Source organism: Polistes dominula, unplaced genomic scaffold, assembly GCF_049000335.1.
Source record: "Polistes dominula isolate Pdom_NZ unplaced genomic scaffold, Pdom_raw_medaka contig_37, whole genome shotgun sequence".
NCBI classification, from domain to species: Eukaryota; Metazoa; Arthropoda; class Insecta; order Hymenoptera; family Vespidae; genus Polistes; species Polistes dominula.
In genome coordinates this window covers 784,796-807,058 of record NW_028301169.1, presented here as the reverse complement: position 1 = coordinate 807,058, position 22,263 = coordinate 784,796, and the positions used below count along the sequence as shown (strand labels likewise).

At 28.3% G+C, this 22,263-nt stretch overlaps 6 protein-coding genes across 8 annotated transcripts; 4 read left to right on the top strand and 2 right to left on the bottom strand.

Moving 5' to 3' along the window:
* The first annotated feature begins 120 nt into the window (after positions 1-120).
* On the top strand, positions 121-1,232 carry RpII18 (RNA polymerase II subunit RpII18). Its single transcript, XM_015327664.2, has 3 exons — positions 121-281; positions 377-529; positions 611-1,232. Exons 1-3 carry the CDS (start codon positions 253-255, stop codon positions 819-821), a joined length of 393 nt encoding a protein of 130 aa, XP_015183150.1. The 5' UTR covers positions 121-252; the 3' UTR covers positions 822-1,232.
* Positions 1,233-1,379: 147 nt separating this feature from the next.
* On the top strand, positions 1,380-2,899 carry LOC107069942 (bridging integrator 3 homolog). The gene is made up of 4 exons (XM_015327666.2): positions 1,380-1,773; positions 1,883-1,990; positions 2,082-2,256; positions 2,366-2,899. Exons 1-4 carry the CDS (start codon positions 1,766-1,768, stop codon positions 2,870-2,872), a joined length of 798 nt encoding a protein of 265 aa, XP_015183152.1. The 5' UTR covers positions 1,380-1,765; the 3' UTR covers positions 2,873-2,899.
* Positions 2,889-7,593, bottom strand: LOC107069941 (activating signal cointegrator 1 complex subunit 2). Its single transcript, XM_015327665.2, has 13 exons — positions 7,425-7,593; positions 7,184-7,261; positions 6,923-7,083; positions 6,473-6,857; positions 6,045-6,271; positions 5,790-5,975; positions 5,547-5,702; positions 5,368-5,461; positions 5,127-5,297; positions 4,784-5,049; positions 4,090-4,285; positions 3,747-3,948; positions 2,889-3,488 (listed from the first exon to the last, which is right to left on the bottom strand). Exons 1-13 carry the CDS (start codon positions 7,464-7,466, stop codon positions 3,349-3,351), a joined length of 2,304 nt encoding a protein of 767 aa, XP_015183151.2. The 5' UTR covers positions 7,467-7,593; the 3' UTR covers positions 2,889-3,348.
* Positions 7,594-8,566: 973 nt separating this feature from the next.
* LOC107069943 (membrane protein BRI3) lies at positions 8,567-9,820 on the top strand. Its single transcript, XM_015327667.2, has 3 exons — positions 8,567-8,781; positions 9,158-9,309; positions 9,468-9,820. The coding sequence occupies exons 1-3, from the start codon at positions 8,712-8,714 to the stop codon at positions 9,597-9,599; spliced, it is 354 nt and encodes a 117-aa protein (XP_015183153.1). The 5' UTR covers positions 8,567-8,711; the 3' UTR covers positions 9,600-9,820.
* Positions 9,821-9,970: 150 nt separating this feature from the next.
* On the top strand, positions 9,971-16,079 carry black (glutamate decarboxylase-like protein black). The gene is made up of 2 exons (XM_015327668.2): positions 9,971-12,578; positions 14,156-16,079. Exons 1-2 carry the CDS (start codon positions 12,351-12,353, stop codon positions 15,530-15,532), a joined length of 1,605 nt encoding a protein of 534 aa, XP_015183154.1. The 5' UTR covers positions 9,971-12,350; the 3' UTR covers positions 15,533-16,079.
* LOC107069946 (alanine aminotransferase 1) lies at positions 15,731-21,592 on the bottom strand. 3 transcript variants are annotated; one of them, XM_089179237.1, is made up of 7 exons: positions 21,457-21,592; positions 19,784-20,098; positions 19,184-19,523; positions 17,298-17,624; positions 16,773-17,217; positions 16,416-16,684; positions 15,731-16,337 (listed from the first exon to the last, which is right to left on the bottom strand). In XM_089179237.1, the coding sequence occupies exons 3-7, from the start codon at positions 19,499-19,501 to the stop codon at positions 16,059-16,061; spliced, it is 1,638 nt and encodes a 545-aa protein (XP_089035363.1). In that variant the 5' UTR covers positions 19,502-19,523; positions 19,784-20,098; positions 21,457-21,592; the 3' UTR covers positions 15,731-16,058. The 3 variants fall into 3 exon arrangements, with proteins under 3 accessions (XP_089035363.1, XP_015183157.1, XP_089035362.1); XM_015327671.2 differs by lacking the exon at positions 19,784-20,098 and having other exon boundaries at positions 21,457-21,587; XM_089179236.1 differs by lacking the exon at positions 21,457-21,592 and adding an exon at positions 20,913-21,322 and having other exon boundaries at positions 19,184-20,098.
* Positions 21,593-22,263: the final 671 nt, after the last annotated feature.

Sequence of the window (22,263 nt, the reverse complement as noted above, 5' to 3'; positions counted from 1 at the left end):
ATTTTCTTGTTCTTATCAAATTTAAACGAAATCTACTTTACCAACATTCTTTACAATACTAATGCAACATGTGCGACATCTGACATTTTTTTTACATAACCAATGCAATATATGTGCGACATCTTTCAAAAATAAATCGTAACTACGTAAATATATTTAGTAACCATTGAATTATTGTGTAGTCAACGATCCAAATATATTTATTGTGCAGATTTATTTTATAAAACTTTATAAATAAATAAATAAATAATTATGGCTGACGACGATTTCGACGGAGACGAGTAAGAACAAATAATTCATTTCTTTCAAATACTTTTACTTTTATCTTTACAAAAATTCAATGCATTTGTAACATAACCTAATAACATTGTTTAAGAGTTGCCGATGATTTTGATGATGTTGATGATGATGATAATATCGAATTGGAAGCACAAGAGGAGGATGGTGAAAATATTGAATTATTAGCTGCAGGAGAAGCATCCGGAGGAGTTCAAAGAAACAAAAGAATAACCACAAGATATATGACTAAGTAAAATTCCATTACTTTATCTATTCATTAATAAAACCAATCTTGCTTTAAAACATAATATCTAATTAAATACATTTGCAGATATGAAAGGGCAAGGGTGTTAGGGACAAGAGCTTTACAGATAGCAATGTGTGCTCCTGTAATGGTTGAATTAGAAGGTGAAACTGATCCTTTACAAATTGCTATGAAAGAATTGAAACAGAGGAAAATTCCTATTGTCATAAGGCGATATTTACCTGATAACAGTTATGAGGATTGGGGGATAGATGAATTAATTATAATAGATCATTAGAATATAAAATAGTTAACCAATATTATATTATCTTAGATCAGATAAAAATAACAGGAATTATATCATTTTTCAATATTTCTAATCTCATTAGATTAATAGATTACTACAATCCTCCAATAACTCAGTCAACATTAATACATTTGCTATGGTGAAGTGGAAAAGTGATTTCAATAAGTTCAAATTTATTGTTTGTATCAATCACAATTGCAAATGTTCAATGAATATCAGTATGTTATAAATATGTGAAGTGATAGTGAATGTATTAACAAATTATTATGTAAATAATAAAATTACTTTTTATAATATAATCAATTTAACACACAATACATTAAAATAATAAAAATAATAAATAATAAGTTGAATGGATTGTAATATAAAATAAATTTCTAATAAACAAGAATTTATAATATATTTATAGATTATTGTTATAATTATAATTATTATTATTATAATATAAAAAGATTCGAATAATCTTATTGATGAAATAAGGTTATAATACCAAAAAGAGAGATAGATTCAAGTGCGCATGCGCAAACTCGAACGACATCCTTACACGCAGAGTAGTATGTACTGTGTAGGTTAGAAGAGTGTCTCGTAAGATTTGTACAAAAAGATAAAAAAAAAAAAACAAGTGGAAGGAATTTATCGATTGCTAAGACGTCATCTATTACAAATTCGAGAAAATAATGTCAATCGATTATAAATGCAACGTTAATTGTATACTTGTGCGTGAAAAATGTGAAAGTATGAAAGAAAAGATAATCTTGAATCTTATCGGTTTCCAATTGCGATAACGAGAACGATAAACATCTCCAAATGTTTCGGGTTATCGAAGAATTTAACATCGAAATTCCATTGTCGCCGCGTCATATTCGTGTGAACGAAAATTTCATCTTGAGAAGAATTTAAAATATGATGATAACCTCATTTTGTCAAGATTTAACATGACGTGGTAAGTCAAATTATACAATTATAAATTTTATAATAATAATAATAATAATAATTAATTAAATTAATAAAGTATTGGAACAATGTATTACAAAATTTTATTATGATATTAGGAATCCGCTGAAAAAAAATCATTTGACATTAAGACCAAGTCCAGCACAACCTCTACTCTCTCATGCAGAGGATAGAGAACTGGATGTTGCAGTACAGAGATTGATCTAGTATGATTATTATCTATTCTTATAAATAATTCTAAAAGAAATCCTTTATTATTTCATTCTATGTATTAATTAATATGAATTTTGATGACAGTGTTGAGGATACGATAAGAAAGTTAACGAAAGAAATGAAGAAGTATCTCCAAGCTGTAGTTAACTTGGACAGAGCAGATCAACGTTTGAGCATGAATTTAACTACTTGCGGTTTAACTCATATCAGTGATGAATTTAGAAGAATTGTCGAAGAGTATCATTCAATAACTACCCAGGTATGTAATACAATGTGATAACTGTACAATGGTACTGTGTAACATGAATTTCATTGTAGAGTTATCGAAACAAGTTTCTTTTCTTTTTTCCTTTGACATTTGCAAACAGGTCGGTAAAACTGTACAAGAAATGGCAGCATTGTGTCACAAAACATTTATAGATCCATTAAAAAAGTTACGAGATGAATTTGCATTGATTGCCGCAGCTATAGCTAAGAGAGAAGAATTGGTAACAGCATGGAAATATTCTTACAATCGTGTTAAAAAGTTACAAGAAAAGAAAGATAGAACGGCAAGTCATATTGCCAAATTGGAGAGAGAACGTAGAATAGAGGAAGCAGCTGCTAAAGAATTGAAAACATTGCATGCTCAATTACTTATTGATTTACCAATGTTTCTCGACAAAAGACTGGAATATATCAAACCGAGTATACACGCTCTGATAATGATACAATTAGATTATTACGGTAACACAACAGGACTTTTTACACAATTGATGCCTGTACATAATCCTTCTGAATCTCCTAACGGTACTATACCAGAAGAAGAATATCAACAATCGATTAATAGTCAAATTAATAGAATAAGAGGATTAACAATTGTGAAAGATCATTAATGTTGATGATGTTCTCTTTTTGTTTTTTAATACAACAAAAATAACTTTTTAATTACGCTTCATGCAATGATATATATAAAAATACTATTAGCAATTATAAAAGACTTAGGGATATAATAATCATACAAAATGTATTTTTAACAATTCCATTATCATCTTTATCCATAAAATAATTCTCTTAAGGCTTTGGGGGAAGGATGATGGATAATAAAACGATTGATGCCTAAATAGATTAGGCATTTTTCGTAAACTATATTACAACCAAATGAATTGTTCTCTCATCTAAGGTTTACAACACAACATAGGACAAATGTTTGTCACGGAATTGTATGTTAACAAAATTAAATCATTTATAGTTAAATAATTGTATACGAAAGTTTTTGCGCTTAAAATCGTTTTTTTTTCTTTTTGGCAGTATTTACATTGTTGGAAATATATGGATAAATTGTTCTTTATCTTTTTTTTAATTAATAATTTCACGAATGTATCATTCCGTGTCTTTGTTTCCATTGGGCACCAGCTCGACGATTGTGATTAGCCCGTGTAGCTTTATGAGCATTTTTCTTATCTCTGTTAATAGTAACTTCTTTATTTTGCCCTTGGCCCTTAGGTTTGCCTAAAATATATAAAATAAATGTAAACCTTAGTAATATATATATATATAAATATTAATATCGTAATTTCATTTGAAATTCCTCTTAATATATATTATCGAGGAATTAAAAAAAAGCATTTTTTTAATGAACAAATATTTTAATTAGCGTACAATATAAAGAAAAAAAAGAAAACAATCTAAATGTATATTGTATTATGTATTATTAAGATATAATATTAGATATATATATATATAAAGAAAAATATTTCTAATTCTTACCAACAACATCGTTTGATGGTCTCTTGCCTCGTCCAGCAGCAGCAGCAGCTTGTCTTCGTTGTTCAGCTTTAGCACGTAATTCTGCTGGATTTTGTACAAAATTATCTTTATTAATAACTCCATTAGAATTATTCTCATTTTCACTGTCAGTTTCACTCTCATCTTCGGACTCTGTTATATTTTTATTTTTCGCAAACAACACCTGTAATCATGAAATCATTCATTTCAACAAAATATTACAACAAATCTGTATGTTAAATACATGTAGTAATATTCGAAATATATCAACAAAATAATTATAACAATTGAAATAATGTGTGTGTGTATGTAATCATCAACCAACCCTAGGAGTAGTAAAAGCTCTAGATTCTGCTATGTCATCTTGCGTTGTACCTCTTACATCATGACTATCATACGTATCGTCATACTCATCATCATAATTATCAGCAACCATACTGTATTTACTATATATGTCAGAAACTTTTCTAATTTCTGATTTATCGTTTAATAATTCATTCATATTCCTGTATTTATCTTTCCTAAATATGAAACAAATAGAAAACACATGTAGTCTCTTAGATGAAATATCAAAAATACGTAGGTTGAAAAAAGAGTTACATGTTTGCACCTGTTACTGTCCTTTAAAGTAATCACCAGTATTGTATAGAACCCATTACCAACGATGTGGAAAGTGTAGTATACCATCAACAGAGCCTGTTCTGTTGATGGTGCAAATAGAACGGTCTACTGCTATGTCTCATCCAGTGTTACGATATGACGTAAGAAAGTTTCTCCATCCATTTCTGTATTTCCGTCAATTCATGCGGAACCCATCGTGGCTGAACTCTTCAGAACTGTTCCAGAGATTCGACAGGCAGTAGACCATTCCATTTGCACCATCAACAGAACAGGCTCTGCTAACGGGTTCTACACAATACTGGTGACTACTTTAAAAGACAGTAACAGGAGAACATAACATGTAACTCTTTGGTATCGGTTGTGAATAACAAACTACGTATTTTGATGTTATAACTTACCTTTTGCCTTTATGAATTCTCGACATATCGATATCATCTCTATTCATGATATCAAACTCATCATTATCAAATATGTTAAGCCTATCCGAAAGAATATCGTGATTTATTTCTACGGTTGGTGGTGCTGCAGGAGGTTGTTCTTCTTCAGTATCTGGTGGAATGTACGGTAAGAAAAAATCTAATTCGCTTAAATGCGATGGTAAAGTTTGTTCTAAAACAGCATTTATCACAGCTGCAGTGTCATAGTTATAATGTTTCAAACACATCTAAAATATTCATAATAATAATATTAATTTTATATTGTTCTTTTTTCTTTTTTTAACTGTACAATCAAATATACAACCTGAATAAAACCTTCTCCTAAATCGTTTAAAATATCTTTCACTTCACTGATAAGAGAAGCTATTTCAATGGATGATCTTCGGGCAGGTTTGGATATTGCATTCTCTGTTGAAATATTCTTAGATGTTGATGGTTGATTCATTTCTATATTACTAGGCCCTGCTACAGGTTCCTAAAATTTCATTTATTCAAATGTATCATCAAATTTTAAAGAACATTTATATCTTCTTTGATCTACTTACTTGTTTATCATTAGAAGATAAAATAAATGAAATTTGGGAATCCCCTATAGCAGCATAAACTGCTTGCAATATATAATTACGTTTTATGGTATCTCTGATAAATTATTATTAAGTCCATATTGTTAATAAATAAAATCAAATGATTACAAATGAATACATTGATATTATATGAAGGATACAATTCAGGGCATATTTTTGACAATTCTTCCAAGTCCAAACCAACTGGATAAAATTGATGATAATCTGTGATAAATTCTTTTTCCGATATTGCGTTACTTAATAAATTTAAATAATCATCAACTCGATCCTTTATTTCATCTTCTGTTAATGTATCACTACAAAACAAACAAAATGTATTAATACATAAAATTATGAAATGCAAAAGAGAGAGAGAGAGAGATTAATGATTGATAAAATCTTACAGTTTCTGATGTATATTGTCCACAGGCTCATGCACTAGGGTTCGATAAAGATGTAATAATTCTATTCTAGTGACATCTAAACGATGCCTTAGTTCTATAAATTTAGTTAAATTTTCTTCGTTGTATGCTAATTCATTCAATTTTTTATACATCTCAGGTATTGTATTCTCATATATAGAAACTATCCTAATATAAAAGAGAAACATGAAATTTATTTAAACAAACATATATTATCAAATCAAGATATTAACTTACTCATTTATGAATTTGTCATGACGATATTTTTTAATTGCCAATGGATAATTTTGTAAAAATATAGTAATCGTAGATGATATATCTAAAACATATAATATCATATCCTCCAACGAGAACAAAGTAATTTTGGTTGGTGGTTCTATTGGTGATTCGTTTAAAAGTGGTAAAGCTTCATCCAACGAATAACTAGGTCGTTCTTGAAATTTTCTTTCTACATTATTCAAAGCCTAAATAAAAAGATAATATTTTTGTATAAATATATTACATTAACAAATACATTGTATAATATCGTTAACATGTTTGTTACTAGTATCAGATATCCACAACACAATTGATTCAAACATTTGTATGGAATCTTTTCTCTGCTGCATGTTAACAAACATGTTGTTAAAGAATATAAAATCAAAATGATAGAGTAAGTATTTTACCTCAACAAGATAAGGAACAGATCTTTGAATATCATCATTGTACAATGGTTGAAGAGTGAACAAACTATTTAAAATTTTTGATACTGTTTTTTCATTTTCACGACCATATAATTGGCACAAATCATAAATAATAGGTACAGTAAATATAAAATGATCGTACAATAATTTTCCAAGATATGAAATTGTCATATATTCCGTAGGACTTTCCTTATTTGTAACGAGACGAGTGAAAATCAAAAGTACATAATGACGTAATGTTTCTAAAGTATTTTGCATTTCAGTATCATTAGGAAAACTTTCCAAAGCATAATATGGTGGAGCTTCTTGTAAGAAAGATACCAATGCATCTAATATTGAACTATTAAATACAACATTTGACCAAAACCTAAACAAACAATAATACAATTTCAAAATTATAACAAAATAGAATATAAATATGCATATGGATACCTGTAAAATGGAATAGTGAGAACCCATTTTAAATCATCAATCATATAACCCATTATTTCAATCCAATGTTCTTTAGCACCCAAAATTTCACTCCCATTACTGTCATAAATATTTGGAATTTCATAATGCAAAAAGTATCGTTCTTCAACCCATTTTTCATCCTTAAACAAATTTTCATTAACAATAATATTCAATAATTAATACAAGATATTAAGAAACAATTGATAGAAGTATTGAAATATTATGAAATAATGATCTTACTAAAGCAGGAACTAAATATGGAATACCACCAGTTTTAATTGTTAATATCAAGTCTTCCAAAGGAATGCAATCAGGATTCTGTGAAAAACAAAAACAAAAACAACAACAATTTAAATGAAACAAAAATAATTGTTATTATTATTTAAATCAACAATATTGTCATTCTAACCTTAGTTTAACATAAAGTTAATCATATTAATATGCTTAAATATTAGATTGACAAAAAAAAAAACTGTAATACCTGAAAAGGCTCCATGCCGTTTTGCAATACATTTTCCGTCATAAATATAGTTATTGATAATAAACTACAATAGTTTAAAACAAATTCAACCAACGTCACACACTATCAGTCCTTCACTATAAATTATTTTTCTCTTCTTCTTTATACACTTCTTTCCAACTATAATATTCAATTTGTGTTATTCACATGAATCTCCACCAATCAGAGAACAATATCTCGTGGATTAACCAATCAGAAATATTTTATAAGAATTCATTTCTCTCGTATAAATATGACTAATGAAACAAACGATTTTATATTTCAATTTTTTTCTTTTTTTTTTTTAATTAACAACAGGTAAATCTCATAAAAATTTGCAATTGTATTAATTAATAATTATCAATTGTTTTATTTCATATTATAATTGCATATTATATGTTCTATCTATAGATATATATATCTTTTTATATATTTGATTGACATATTTATATGACAGCAATTTTATTTAAATGTCTAACCTATAAATAAAAATATAAACAAAATCATAACAATTGATGAACTTTAAAAATGTTGTTGCATTTTAAATAAAATCATAGAAACATTTCTTTATATTCAATAATTATTATATATCAAATATATAAATCAAAAGTATCTTTAAAAACTACATTGACAAAGAAAAAAAGATAAATACTAGATAATTTTTCAAACTATTTAAAATTAATTATAATAATTGTTTCATTGTATAATGTTCGTTATTAGAATTAGTGTTGAAAGAATGTCAGAAGATTTTGATGCAAGTATTTTTATTTGTTTGTTGTCATGCGCACTATCTGTCAAGTAATTAAAAGAAGAAACATACACACACACATATATACACATATGTATTGAAAAGGAATGTAGGGGGCAGTGAAGTCAGATCGCGGAACATTTTTACCCCTTCTCTCGAGCCCAGCATGCCTCGCACAACGAAATGTTACGTGTCGGTGTGTCGGTAAACCGAAAGAAGCCGAAGGAATCCGAAGTGTAAAACAATGTGTTTAGTGTTCAAGTATTTCTCCTCTGTCGCACAGCTAACCTCGGCTTCCCTCGGCTTCTTTCGGTTTCCCGACACACCGACACGTAACATTTCGTTGTGTGCGAGACGTGTTGGGCTCGAGAGAAGGGATAGAAATGTTTCGCGATCTGGCTTCACTAGTAGGGGGGCGTTTATCCAGTGTTCATATGATCACATAATCTTTTGAGATTTAGTATTATATTTATATTATTGGTCGTTGAATATTGTCATATGTAATTTTGTATATTTTGATTATGGAGAGCAAATTACTTAATTCTCCAGCTGACAAGCCACCTCCTTATTCTCCTGCAACTGCACCAACGGGTATGTACAATATTTATACGTACAAAAAAACAAATTAGGTTATTTATCATTGAAAATGCAATTAATTATTTTCACACGTAATTTGTTCAACATTGTTTTATTTCTTCTTTTTTTAATCATACAATATCTCATTTAGAGGTTATCTTTTTATTTTTTATTTTTTTAAATTATCTTATTAATTATTATTAATGCAAAAATATAGCATATTAGACAAATTTTGATGAGATATCAAGTGTAATATAATACAGGTTGTAATCAATAAGATAATAACATTCCTTTTATCATGATGATGTCATTAAAACTAAGTCGTAGATATAGGTTTCTTTTTAATTAAATTAAAAATCAAATATATATATATATAAATGTCTATTCGTAGAAAACGTTTCATGGCAACCACCTCCTGGATATTATCCAAGTCAATATCAAGGTAGTAACATACCATCCTATGGAGCTACACAAACAATTCAACCTACTACGACAATAGTTGTACCAGAAGTAATTCTCGTTGGAGGTTGTCCAGCATGTAGAGTAAGTATTTTCAAATTTGATATAATACACATTAAAAAAAAAAAAAACATATTATCCAATTGTATTCTATTATGAAATAATGAGAATCCTTGTTGTTATCGACAGGGTATAATTAAAATGATGATGATGATGATTTGTTTTTTGTTACATAAATTTAGGTAGGGGTTATGGAAGACGATTATACATGCTTGGGTCTGTTATGCGCTATTTTATTCTTTCCGGTTGGAATACTTTGTTGTCTTTTATTGAAGACCCGTCGTTGTTCTCATTGCGGCGCATATTTTGGTTAACACACTTTTATTTTTTTCATAATTCTTTTAAATGTTATTGTTTCAATATTGTTTAAAAGATAAAGTTTATAATATTTGTATGAAAAATATCTAATGTAAGATAATAAGGAGGTCTATCGTTGAAGATATATTTGCGATTTATAAAGATTCCTGCTGTTAATATTTTGAAGAAAAAGAAAACAAGTGGAAATAACAACAGTTTTCTTTTTTTTTTTTTTTTTTATTAAAAATAATAATACAAATAGAAAGTTAGAAAGAGAGATAGAGAGAAAGATGATAACATTGTATATGTGCTTGTGCATTCCAAGAAACAATTTTATATAATACAATGAGCTGTGCTAATGTTAAATAATTTGATACATAAAAAAAAAAAGAAAAGAAAACAAAACAAAAGTCATATTTTTAGCTGTATAAAAAAGAAAAGTGATGAAAGTATACATTTATACTATAAATTAGAATGATCAAACTTATATTGAAACTTGTTTCTTTTTAATAGATCAATTAAATCATATAACTTGGCATTAATGCCTTGAATCTCCAAAAATGTTTCTTTGCTGAGTGATAGACATATTTGTTTATTATATATATATATATATATATATATAGAATTTAATCTTATTCAAGTATTCAGTGCTCTTTTGAAGAAAAAAAAACAAACAAACAAAAAGCCTGTATTAATAATAATAAAAATTGATGAAATAATGTTAATATAGATATAAGAGTCGATAACATGGAACGTATTAAATAAAATTGTTATATATTTTCTAAAAAAAACAAACTTGTGATAAAATAAAGAAAATGCAGTGGTTGATCTAACAACGAATATAATCCATTTTTAAGACAATGCTTCGCTGTATAAAATTGTTTATCAATATAGTCATACAAAATGTAACAAATCTTATACACAATATTAATGTTATTTAATATAATCTGTAATTATGCATAATTACACATTATGTATAATTAGTAATTAACTAAATGACCTATCATTATCAATGATAGATAATACTTAACATATTATCTTTTGTTTAAGCTGAGCATTGTTTGAACTTTCAACCGATCATCCATTGTAAAAAGAATTTAACTGATATAATATTAAAATTGTATTATACGTAAGAAGATAATTGAAAATATTTGATAGATAGATAGATTTGTTTATTAAAGATAAAATCTTATTTTTATTTTTTTTGTGTTTTTGTTTTTGTTTTGCATTTACGCTCTTTTTTTTTAAATTCTATTTTTTTTTTTATAAAAATAGAACTTTACAGTATAGTTATTTGTTGCTAATTATAAATGAATGGAGAATTAAAAGTGGAGTTAGAAAAAGAAATAAAAAACAAAAAAACTAATTAGTACTTTTAAAAAATTACTCAAGTGAGTCATTGGAACGAGTGATCAACAAGTCCTTTCCTTATCATAGATCGTACATTTGTCGATCGTTAAATATATGGGGAATTCCCATGAGTATTGAGAAGAAGGAAGTGAAAATGAAATATTTAAGGGATTTCCAATAATAATTGCTCGTATATGGGGAATAAGCTTGAAAGAAAAAACTACATTTGATAAATCAAATATAATCTATTTTATACAGTATACAATAATTGTTAAAAAAAAAAAACCAAAGAAGTATTTTAAAAAAAAAGAAAAAAGATATTAAATAAAAATCAAAAGTCAAAGTTTTATAATAGTCAAATATACAATTGTATTTCTTTGTAATTTGGTTTATTTTTTTTTTAATTTTTGGTCATATAATATAAAATCAAAATAAAAAACGTTTTGTATTATTCAAGAGAAATCGATCGTTATTGATCGTTATTGATCGTTATTGATCACATACTTTTACTACTGTTCATTATTGAATCATGAAAAACAAGGTCGTAAGTTAAAAATTCGAGCAAAAACGTTTTATCGCTTGACTAGTTTTCGAAAGTCTCTATCATACTTCTTCAAGATTTATTATTTCATTATTTTTGTATTTCCCGCTCACTTTCAAAAAATATACATCGATCAATGACATCACGTTAATTGGTTACTACGTAAGTCATCCAAATTGAAATTTGATTAGTTTTAAATTTCAATTGAAACATTGTCATTTGTCTTTCATTGAAAAAAAAAAAAAAATGAACGTTTTAAACAATATATATATATATATATAAAAAATTAAGTAATAAATTAGTATATTGTAATATTGATAAATAATACCAGTTTTTCCTCATTAATTTTGAAAAACTGATTGCAAGAAGAAAATGGGGAAGTGGTAAATACGGTTATTCCAAGAAACCATCATCATCCACGAGGAAGAAATCAAGTTAAAGCTGCGGAACGTGACAGTTCTCTTTAAAACGTCGTGTGTGGGAAAGAGAAAGATAGATAGATAGATAGATAGAGAGAGATAGAGAGAGAGTGAGAGGGGAGAAGAAGAAGGTGCAACGTTTTTTGTCCTTGGTCTTTAAGGCTTTAATATATATATAAAGGCAGTAGACCTGTGAGAACTCTTACCAGAAGAACAGAAGATTACAACGAGGAAAACCTTGTTGTTGTTGTTCTTGTTGTTACATATATTTTTAAAGAAAAACGTATTATTAACGAAGCTTTTTTTTATTGTGAATAAATCATACATTGATTTATGACTTAGATTTTTATTTAAAAAAAAAAACAAACAAACAAACAAACGTGTAATTCAGTTATTTTATTTACTAATTAAGTTAAATTTTCTTTAAGAATATTTTTGTTTTTTTGAATGATTTCAAAATGTCGTCGTCGTCGTCGTCGTCAAATGAAGTACAACACAGTGTAACGAATAATTCAAATGTATCCAAAGTTGTCATTAACGAATGTTTATCTAACGATTTATCAAATGATAATGAAGAAATGATTAATCAAGTTAAGGGATGTTATGAAAGTTTACCCAATCGTATTGTTCATGAACAATTTTTAAAGGATTTTATAGATGTCATTTTGGATAAAGCTGTTTTCGAGGTAAATTTATTATTATTATTTTGTTATATTATTATTTTATTTATTTATATTTCATTTATATATATATATATATGTATAGATCTTTTAAAATTGGAAAACAAAATTTGTAGAAATTGCAATTGCATGGATCTAAAAATATTTGATAAAATAATCCCTAAATATAATTGAGATTTGTACTAAAGTTTCATATTTTTGAAGTGACAATTTCTTTTTAGAATCAGGGTGATTTGAAAATTGTAAAACAGATGAAATAAAAACTAATTAATTAATTAATTAATTAATTAATCAAATTTCTATATATATATATATATATGTATATAAAAATTCAGTTGTCGCAATATGTTTGTCCACTAATAATTTTGAAATGACTCAACTTATCTTAAATGAAATTAATTTTATTTCACGTGATTTTATCCAACTTAGCACATTGAACAATTTTTATTTTATTATTTATTATTACTAATTGAAAGATTTTTATTTAGAAATTATCCAAGTTCTGTAAGATTCTTTCAACAGATGGCACTGTAGTATTACAATTCAATTATTTCAAAAGTTTGGTATTCTTTGAAGTTTTCACTTATCTATCATGTGTGATCTGCACACACATCTGTTTTTTGTTTTTTATAGTTGAAAAAAAAATTCGACAAATTTTGTAAATAATTCTTTCAAAAAAAAAAAGAAATCAATTCGTCGAATAATCATCCTATCTGATCTGTCGTTTAAATGGCACATATCTTTTGTTCTTTGAATTTCCGGAAATGACGCACATTTTTACGTCTTAGGAAAAGTTATCTTTGACTTAATAAGGTCATTTGAAAATTACAAAAATCATTTTGCAATTCGTAATAACAGAGTGAAACCAATAATAATAATAATAATAATAATAAAAAAAGACGATTGAAACCTAAAGTCATAATTTTATTATGCACCGTGAATAATTTTCGACTTCTTTTATTATTGTTTTTTGAAATCATTATTACTATCTCGTTGATAAAAAAAAAAAAAAGGAAAAAAAAACCAAGTAATTATTATACATACCCATTGTAATTTACGTTAATTGTTAACATAAATTTCAAATAATTATTAATGAGAATTTACGTCATCAAATTCAACGAGTTACACATTCATTAAATTTCTTTGTATAAACTTCTTACAAATTTGAATGCACATATACATTTATATATATATATATATATATACACGTGGAATGCATGACTCACAAAATGTGTAATTTCACAATATACAAAGTAATAATATAAATATGTGTATGTGCATGTATGTACACGTGTGCTTTCTACAATCTTAAAACAAGGACACAAACTAATATTACATTAGAAAATCGATTGATAAAATTGATTTCATTAACATGTAAAATATAAATGACATGAATAGATGCATGCATGCATGCATCTAGCGCATAGATTTGAAAACTTTGACATTTGCAATTACATTTAAAATGAATGAATGAACAAATTATGTAGAATTTAATTAGAATTTTGTAAAAAAAAAATTGAAATAAGTTCTAACAAAGAATAATGAGAATATTATTTGTTTTGTTTCTTTTTTTTTTCTGTCAGGGTACATTGAGGAACGAGAAAGTGGTTGAATGGGTTGAACCAAAGACCCTATCTTCTCTGATAGATTTGTCCTTGCCAATGAATGGAGTACCCCAAGAAGAATTATTATCATTAACACGAAATATTATTAAGTACAGCGTGAAAACGGGTCATCCACATTTCGTCAATCAACTGTTTTCCAGCGTGGATCCTTATGGTTTAGCAGGTCAATGGTTGACCGATGCTTTGAACCCCTCCGTTTACACTTACGAGGTATCACCGGTATTTTCTTTGATGGAGAATGAAGTGTTGAAAGAAATGAGGAAAATAATTGGTTGGGAAGATGGTCAAGGTGATGGGATATTTTGTCCTGGTGGTTCAATGGCCAATGGTTATGCCATCAATTTGGCGCGTCATTATAAATTCCCGGAGTACAAGGAAACTGGTTCGACTGAGGTCTCTAGGCTGGTGATATTTACATCTGAGGATGCTCATTATTCTGTTAAAAAATTGGCAGCTTTCCTTGGTATTGGTACTAGTAACGTTTACTGCGTTAAAGTTGACGAACGTGGTAAAATGTGTTTAAAGGATTTGGAATTACGTGTTAACGAAGTACTGTGTCAAAAGGCTGTACCCTTGATGGTATCTGCAACAGCTGGTACCACCGTTTTGGGTGCATTCGATCCACTTAAAGAAATAGCTGACATTTGTAAGAAATACGACATGTGGTTCCACGTAGATGCAGCTTGGGGTGGGGGTGCATTGATGTCGACGAAGTATCGTTTCTTGCTCGATGGTATTGAACTGGCTGATTCGATTACTTGGAATCCTCACAAGTTACTTGCAGCACCACAACAATGTTCAACCCTTTTGGTACACCACGAAGGTTTATTGGAATCGGCGCATGCCTCCAAAGCGAGCTATTTGTTTCAACCTGACAAGTTTTACGATACTTCTTACGATTCTGGTGACAAACATATACAATGTGGCAGAAGAGCTGACGTATTGAAATTTTGGTTAATGTGGAAGGCCAAAGGTACAAATGGTTTTGAAAAACACATCGATCGTGTGTTCGAATTGTCACAATTTTTTACGAATTACATTCGCCAACGAGAAGGATGGAAGCTCATATTTGAGCCTGAATGTACCAACGTTTGTTTCTGGTATACACCACCATCGAAACGTCATTTAAAAGGCGAACAATTGTCCAATCTTTTGCATAAAATTGCTCCAATTATCAAAGAGCGTATGGTCCGTAAAGGATCAATGCTAATCACGTATCAATCCTTACGTAATCTTCCTAATTTCTTCAGACTCGTATTACAAAATTCTGGACTGACTAAAACTGACATGAGATTTTTTGTCGATGAAATAGAAAGGTTATCCTCTGATCTCTGAAATGATTTCTTTCAATATTTCTCAAAGTATCAAAATTCATTTCTTTTCTTTTCTTTTCTTTTCTTTTTTTTTTCAAACTACTTATGACGACGTATCGTGTAAATAAAATTTTAAAACACGTATATGCATATAATATCTAAAAAAAAAAAATGAATATATAATTTGAATATAAGTTGTAAAATATATGAACTTTTCAGATATAGTATAGTACATTTATTGATAAATAGTAAATAGTAATATATAGTTTAGAACCGAGACGATGACTGATACTCGTTGTTTTCTTTCTCTCTTTCTCTCTTTTTTTTTTGTTTTTTTCTTTTAATATAATTGCACTTTTACTCATCTATTTACAAGTATTCATTAAACAATATAACAAGAAGCACAAACGTAGTTTTGTTTTGAAACGTGTGATGTTAGAGTAATCGGATCCGAGTAAAAGACGATTTTCACGCAATTTATGTTTGTGCAGAAATAAAAATAAAAAAAAAAAAAATGCATCGCGAACACAGTTGAATTATTTTTGTTTTTAACTGTACTCTTTGAGGAACTTTAAATGAAATTCTTTCAGACTAGTCAACATAGTTATCATCTTTTCTTTTTGCGGTAAAATGGTCGTTCTGAAGTGATATGTTCCAGGTAATTGGCCAAAACCTGAACCGGCAATAACACAAATTCCAGTTTCTTCTAACAATTTAAAAGCATAAAAGAGATCCGGCGCTTGGCCTTTAGCTTTGGCTGCTTCTATGGCTTTCTGTGGTATCTCAAATCGTGGAAACACGTACATCGCACCCATAGATGGATTAGTCTGTAAAAAAAGATGATTAATCTTTCAGTTAATTTGAAAAGATATATCAGAAAGAAACAATTGCAATAATAATACCACCTTGTAACCGGGAATACTGTTCAACATATCTACAGCTAATTTCGATCTTTCCGCTAATGACAACAGAGTATTACGTTTTTCTTCTTCAAACTTTGCGTAAGATGGTTCATTAGGTTTAGGTGTATTCGTTACTACATCCATCACAACTTGGCCTAAAACGGTCGGACATAACATGGCTGAGATTGACTTTTGTAATAATTTCATAACTGTTGGATCAATGTTTACGAGTTCTGCGTAACCGCCACGTATACCGCATTCTCCCATGTATCCTAATAAAAATAAGACATATTTTAGAATTTGTACACATATTACAAATAATATAAATAATAAATTGATTAATTGTTCATAATGAGATACCTTTTGATATAGACATGAAAGAGGCCAATTCCATTTGATCGTAAGGTGGTCCTAATTCAACGGCAACTTTTTTGAACGAATGAAAACAACAATCCTTATCATATATATTATCTTGATAAACTTCATCCGCAAATATGAAGAGTTTATGTTTGTGAGCGAATCGAAGTATGTCTTCTATGTTAGACCGATTTAATACTTGACCAGTTGGATTTCCAGGATTGATTACAACTAATACACGAGGATTACTCCATTTTTTTGCTTCATTTAACGACCTTTCCAATTCGCTAATATTCAATGCCCATTTATTATCTTCATCAAGATAATAACCAATTTCACCAAGACCAAATTCGGATATGGTTGCACTGTACAATGGATATTGTGGAATTGGAATCATAACTCCTGTTGGTTTGTTATCAATCCTTTGTGCAAATAATTTCAAAACGGACTAGAATTAACAAATACAATGATTAGATCAAAATATAAATTAAAAACAATTGACAATTATCGTGTAATTTAGTTGCATACTTTGATAGCATCGGATGCACCATTGCCGAGAAAAATATTTTGATGATTGCTCGGTATACCATCCCGTTCTTCGATATATTGCGCTATGTGTTTACGAACAATTTCCATTCCCACGGATTCGGTGTAACAACCGACACTTCCTCTACACGCTTGAAGAAGCGCTCTGGCACGAGATTTAGCATCTTCCGGATAACTGGGATCGTCCAAGAGTGATGGTAACGTGGTTAAACTTAATACTTGACGTAAAAATGTAATAGGCTTTTGTCCCATGGCATGAGCATCTCCGATATTTGCTTTCAACACTTCTTTGAATGGTTTTTTAGCACCCTGTTACAACAACGAAAATTATTTGTCAGAATATATATATATATATATATAGTATCGTATATACATATCTATGACTATGCAGGATGTATCTAATTAAATAGATTATCTGTGTTACATAAACTATAGCTTACACTATAGTGTAAGTCTCAATTGAAATTATTTGTTGTAATTTTCATATACTATGTAATATATGGGAATTTATTTTTAGAAGTGATCAAAAAAATAATTACAAAAGTAAGTTCATATAAACGCGAGATAACTTATCTTTATATAAAACGTTTATCATAATAATCCTCGATTTGTATTTCGAAACAGTGTTTTGTGTGTTATTTTTTTTTTATTCACATTGATGTCACATATTCTAGTAATTAAATGTAGTCATTTTAATTTGGATAATATTCCATTTTTAAAGCTCAGTTCTTTCATAAGAAATATTTCATTATTTTTGGAGATGTTTGCTTTTTTTATTTTTAAATTACAAGTTCGTAATTGGATTTTAATATTTTAGCTTGTTTTAAAACTATTATTGTATTTGACATCATCAGATTAACAAATTTTAGAAACATATCATTGACTTCTGTGGTGTGTCTCAAATATTACAATACATTTTGTATATATTATAATTATTTATAGTTATTACAAAAAAAAAAAAATCTATATTATTGTATAATATGAAAATATTGCCAATATGTTATACGATACAACTACGCATTTTTAGTTGGAACCTGAAAGCAAGAAGAAATAGTATTAATATTAAACGCGTTAAGTATTATAAAATTAGCTAAACGTCATCACGCGACTTCTCGTGAGTGTGCATCATCATCATCATCATCATCATCATACAATTCTTTACATTTACAAATGCTGCATGCATAATTTCTACTTCAATATCGCAAAAGTATCTATCTAACTATTTATAGATCTATATCCAGTCATCTAATCTAATCCGTAATACGACATAACCAACTATACGCGGTACAATCAAATCGATTGAATATTTTCCTTTTTTTTTTTAAATTCGAACAATATCAACATTGCATTTCGTAACATCAACAACAACGAGAGAGAAGACCTTGTAAAAGTGTCAAGAGAAAATGTGACAGGTGGTTGGTTGTGTTGTATACACACGCACGCACGCATACACGCAAATGCGAAAGCTGATGATCTTGAGAAAATAAAAATGGCGGTAAACCGGTTTTTATGTGTCATCAATTATTACGAACGTAAAGATTATTCGAATTTAACAAAATGATTTTCCTTTGAAAATTCGCGCCTTTCATTCAAATGAGAAACTCGTTTTAAATTGTTACCGGCTTTTTTTTTTTTTTTTTGACAAATACAACTTTCAATTGTCTAATCTCACGGTTGTCAATACTTGTCTATCTCTCTCTCTCTCTCTCTGTCCCTCTTTCTGATTCGTTCTTTTTCTATCGATTATTTTGATTCGCGCAATTTTATAAAAATGAAATTTTCACGAAAAAAGGAACAACCAATTAGAACACAGTAAAAAAAAAAAAAAAGAACTTATTATAAACAAAAGGAACGATGGAATTTCTTACCTTTTGTAATTCTTTTTCCAATTCGTTTGCACGTATCAATAAAGGACCGCGCACGGCGTATTCCATTTTTTTGATATTCTCATAAATGTTGTCCTCGTTAAGGACTTTCATATTGTTAGAAGCAGTAGTTGCCATAGTGCGATTCACAACCGTCGTATCAACAGCCACCGGCAGAACTACCGGTCGTATACTCGACAGACGCGAACGATTAGCAGCTCTCCTTCCAACGGTAGCTCCTACTCCTGCACCTATCAGACCCCCACGTTCCCATGCTCTGGGCCAGCCCGCTGCAGCCATAACAACTCCTTTTTTTGACATCTCTTTCAAGTATCTTTTTCACCTATATATATGAATATATATATATATATATATATATTTTAATATGTGTATATGTGTATGTGTGTATGTAACACAATGCTGTTTCAACGTTCCCCTCTATTTTACTCTCTCTCTCTTTTTCTTTTTTATTATTCCTCTATATGTTTCTCTTTATCTCTCATATGTTGACATATATTAAGCACTTAACGTGCGTGTTATATAGCTTATAGTCGTAACACACAGCAAAGTATTAACCAAACACGATAATCACCACCAACACACATTCAATATGGAGCCGTGCAATTTCGTGTTACTTCGGCTCAACTTCGTTTTATTTCGGTTCGTCTCGTTCCTCTACGTTCAACGCTCGGTTCCTCTCGTTTCGCGCACCAACTACACACTTTTCTTTATTGTTTTTTATTATTATCTAATAACAGGACGCACTTCATTCTCTCTCTCTCTCTCTCTCTCTCTTTCTCTTTGAAATTTACTTTAAAAACAATTCAACTTCTTTTCAAGGTATTAAGTAACGTTCATTTATTATTTCATTGACGAGATACTTCTGGTTATTTGTTTCCTTTTTTTATTGGTTACACCCTATAGAAAAAAATCAATTTGTTCATTTTTTATTTTATATATTTCGAAAAATGTATACGAACGCGAAATGATTTGCTTGATTAATTTTAATCTTTAAATGAGATAAGAAAGATTACGAGATAAAAGAAGTTGTTTTGACTTTTATTTTGAATTATGTACAAGTCAATCATATGACCATTTAATTATTTCATATGATTGTTAAAAATCTTTCAAAATAGATTTTACATAGAATGTTTTTCTTTTTTGATTTGTTACTAAGGCAAATTTTGTTTCCATTCAATTTCTATTTCTACTTGTTTGTTGTTCGATAGATAAATAAAAATATCTAGCACGTCCGTCATTACTGTAACGTAAAATCGATATCTGAATACAAGAACACATTTATCAGTTAAATATTTAAGATAAGATATACATTAATAATACGATTAATTTGGATTATTATATCATCGATAACTGAATCTCGAATATCTTGAATTTTTCATCTAACGTAAGATAATAAGAAGTGTGAAAGATAGAAATAAATAAAATCACGTCAGTGCATTGATTTAATGCACCGGTTCGATAACACATATTACGTATAGATAAATAATCGTATCAAATTTTATTTCTATGTAATATTAGACATTTCAAAATTCAAGATCAACCAGTTAAGTATCCGATAACTTGAAAAAAAAAAAATATATTATTCAGATATTAAATTTTATAATAAAATATTTAAATGATAAAAAAAAAAAAAAAAAAAATAAAGAAAATTACACTCACGAAATTTCGATAATCAAAATGTTGTTTTTATAAATAAAAAATTGACACTCACACTTTCACTGTGGAAGATAAAAATAATTCAAGAAGAAATATCCTTTCGTATATGTAATCCATGCGTTTAGGATAGTCGACGTAATATGTAAAAATTACTAGAAATGTAAAAAAAAAAAAAAAAAGAATTTTGGATCTCGTCGAAAACGTTTGTCCTAGCGGATTTATCCCGAACTACATTTAACTTTCACTGTACTGTCGATAACACGATCAACTACATTACCGAGCGATCGTTTCATTACCGACGTAATTAGTTAGTAATTAAGTCACGTTATTGTTTTGATATTCTAATGACACACTGTTTAAATATATAATACTGTATATATTTTAAACTTCACATCTAATATTTCTATTAACAGATTAATTCATTCATTACTTAGATCGTGCAAAATATGTTGAATAATAATAATAAATAAAACAAGTGTTGTAATTTTGGTGAACGTTTCAACTCATTTACAATGATGACATCCATCGTACAATAGTAATGTCAGTAAAATTAATATGTGAAAAAAAGTTAGACAATTTTGATAAATGTTTCAACTTGCCTCTTTCGTTGATGATGTACCAAACGGCACTGATCCAAGTTATCTTCTTTAGAAGAGAACACTGCAGAACGGAGTGTGCGCATAAAGAATGTCTTTAACTTTGATATAAATCAAATTACAAATAGTTGAGAATGTGGTAAGTAATATGATTTTAGGGTCGTACTCTTTAGACTATGAACTATACACTTTTTTTTTTTTTTATCTTTTTCTATATAAAAATATACAAATTATCTTCATTTAGATAAATAACTATTTTTACTAAACTTATAATGCATTGTATCTTTCATTTTTTCTTCTTCTAATCTCTTCAAGCAAACATGTTGGCTAAAATAGACATTAATTAATAAGATAAGAATATATATATATATATATATATATATATATATATTTTGTTTACTTAGATATAAGACTGTAAAAATATGATGAAAATGTACCTGTTTAAATATATTCAATTTGTCCTTGTTTTGAGTACGACCAAATTATTCTGACATTATTGCACGTTGTTGTTGAATGCAAAATAAGTTTTCGTCTTCTAAACAAGTGTTGACAAATAATCATGTAACTTTAAAAAGTATTTTTAGAACACATCTCTTATGTAAGATTCAATTTAACATTGAATGTTAAAAACACAAATCAACATATCTACAAAAAAAGAAATCAAAGAGTAACGATGAAAAAAAAAACAAACAAACAAATAGGTAAATCATTAAATTAACTATTTCTTCTTTTATTAATACTATTAATTATTTAATATTATGATTATTATTATTATTATTATTATTAATAATAAAAAGTATCAATCTAAGT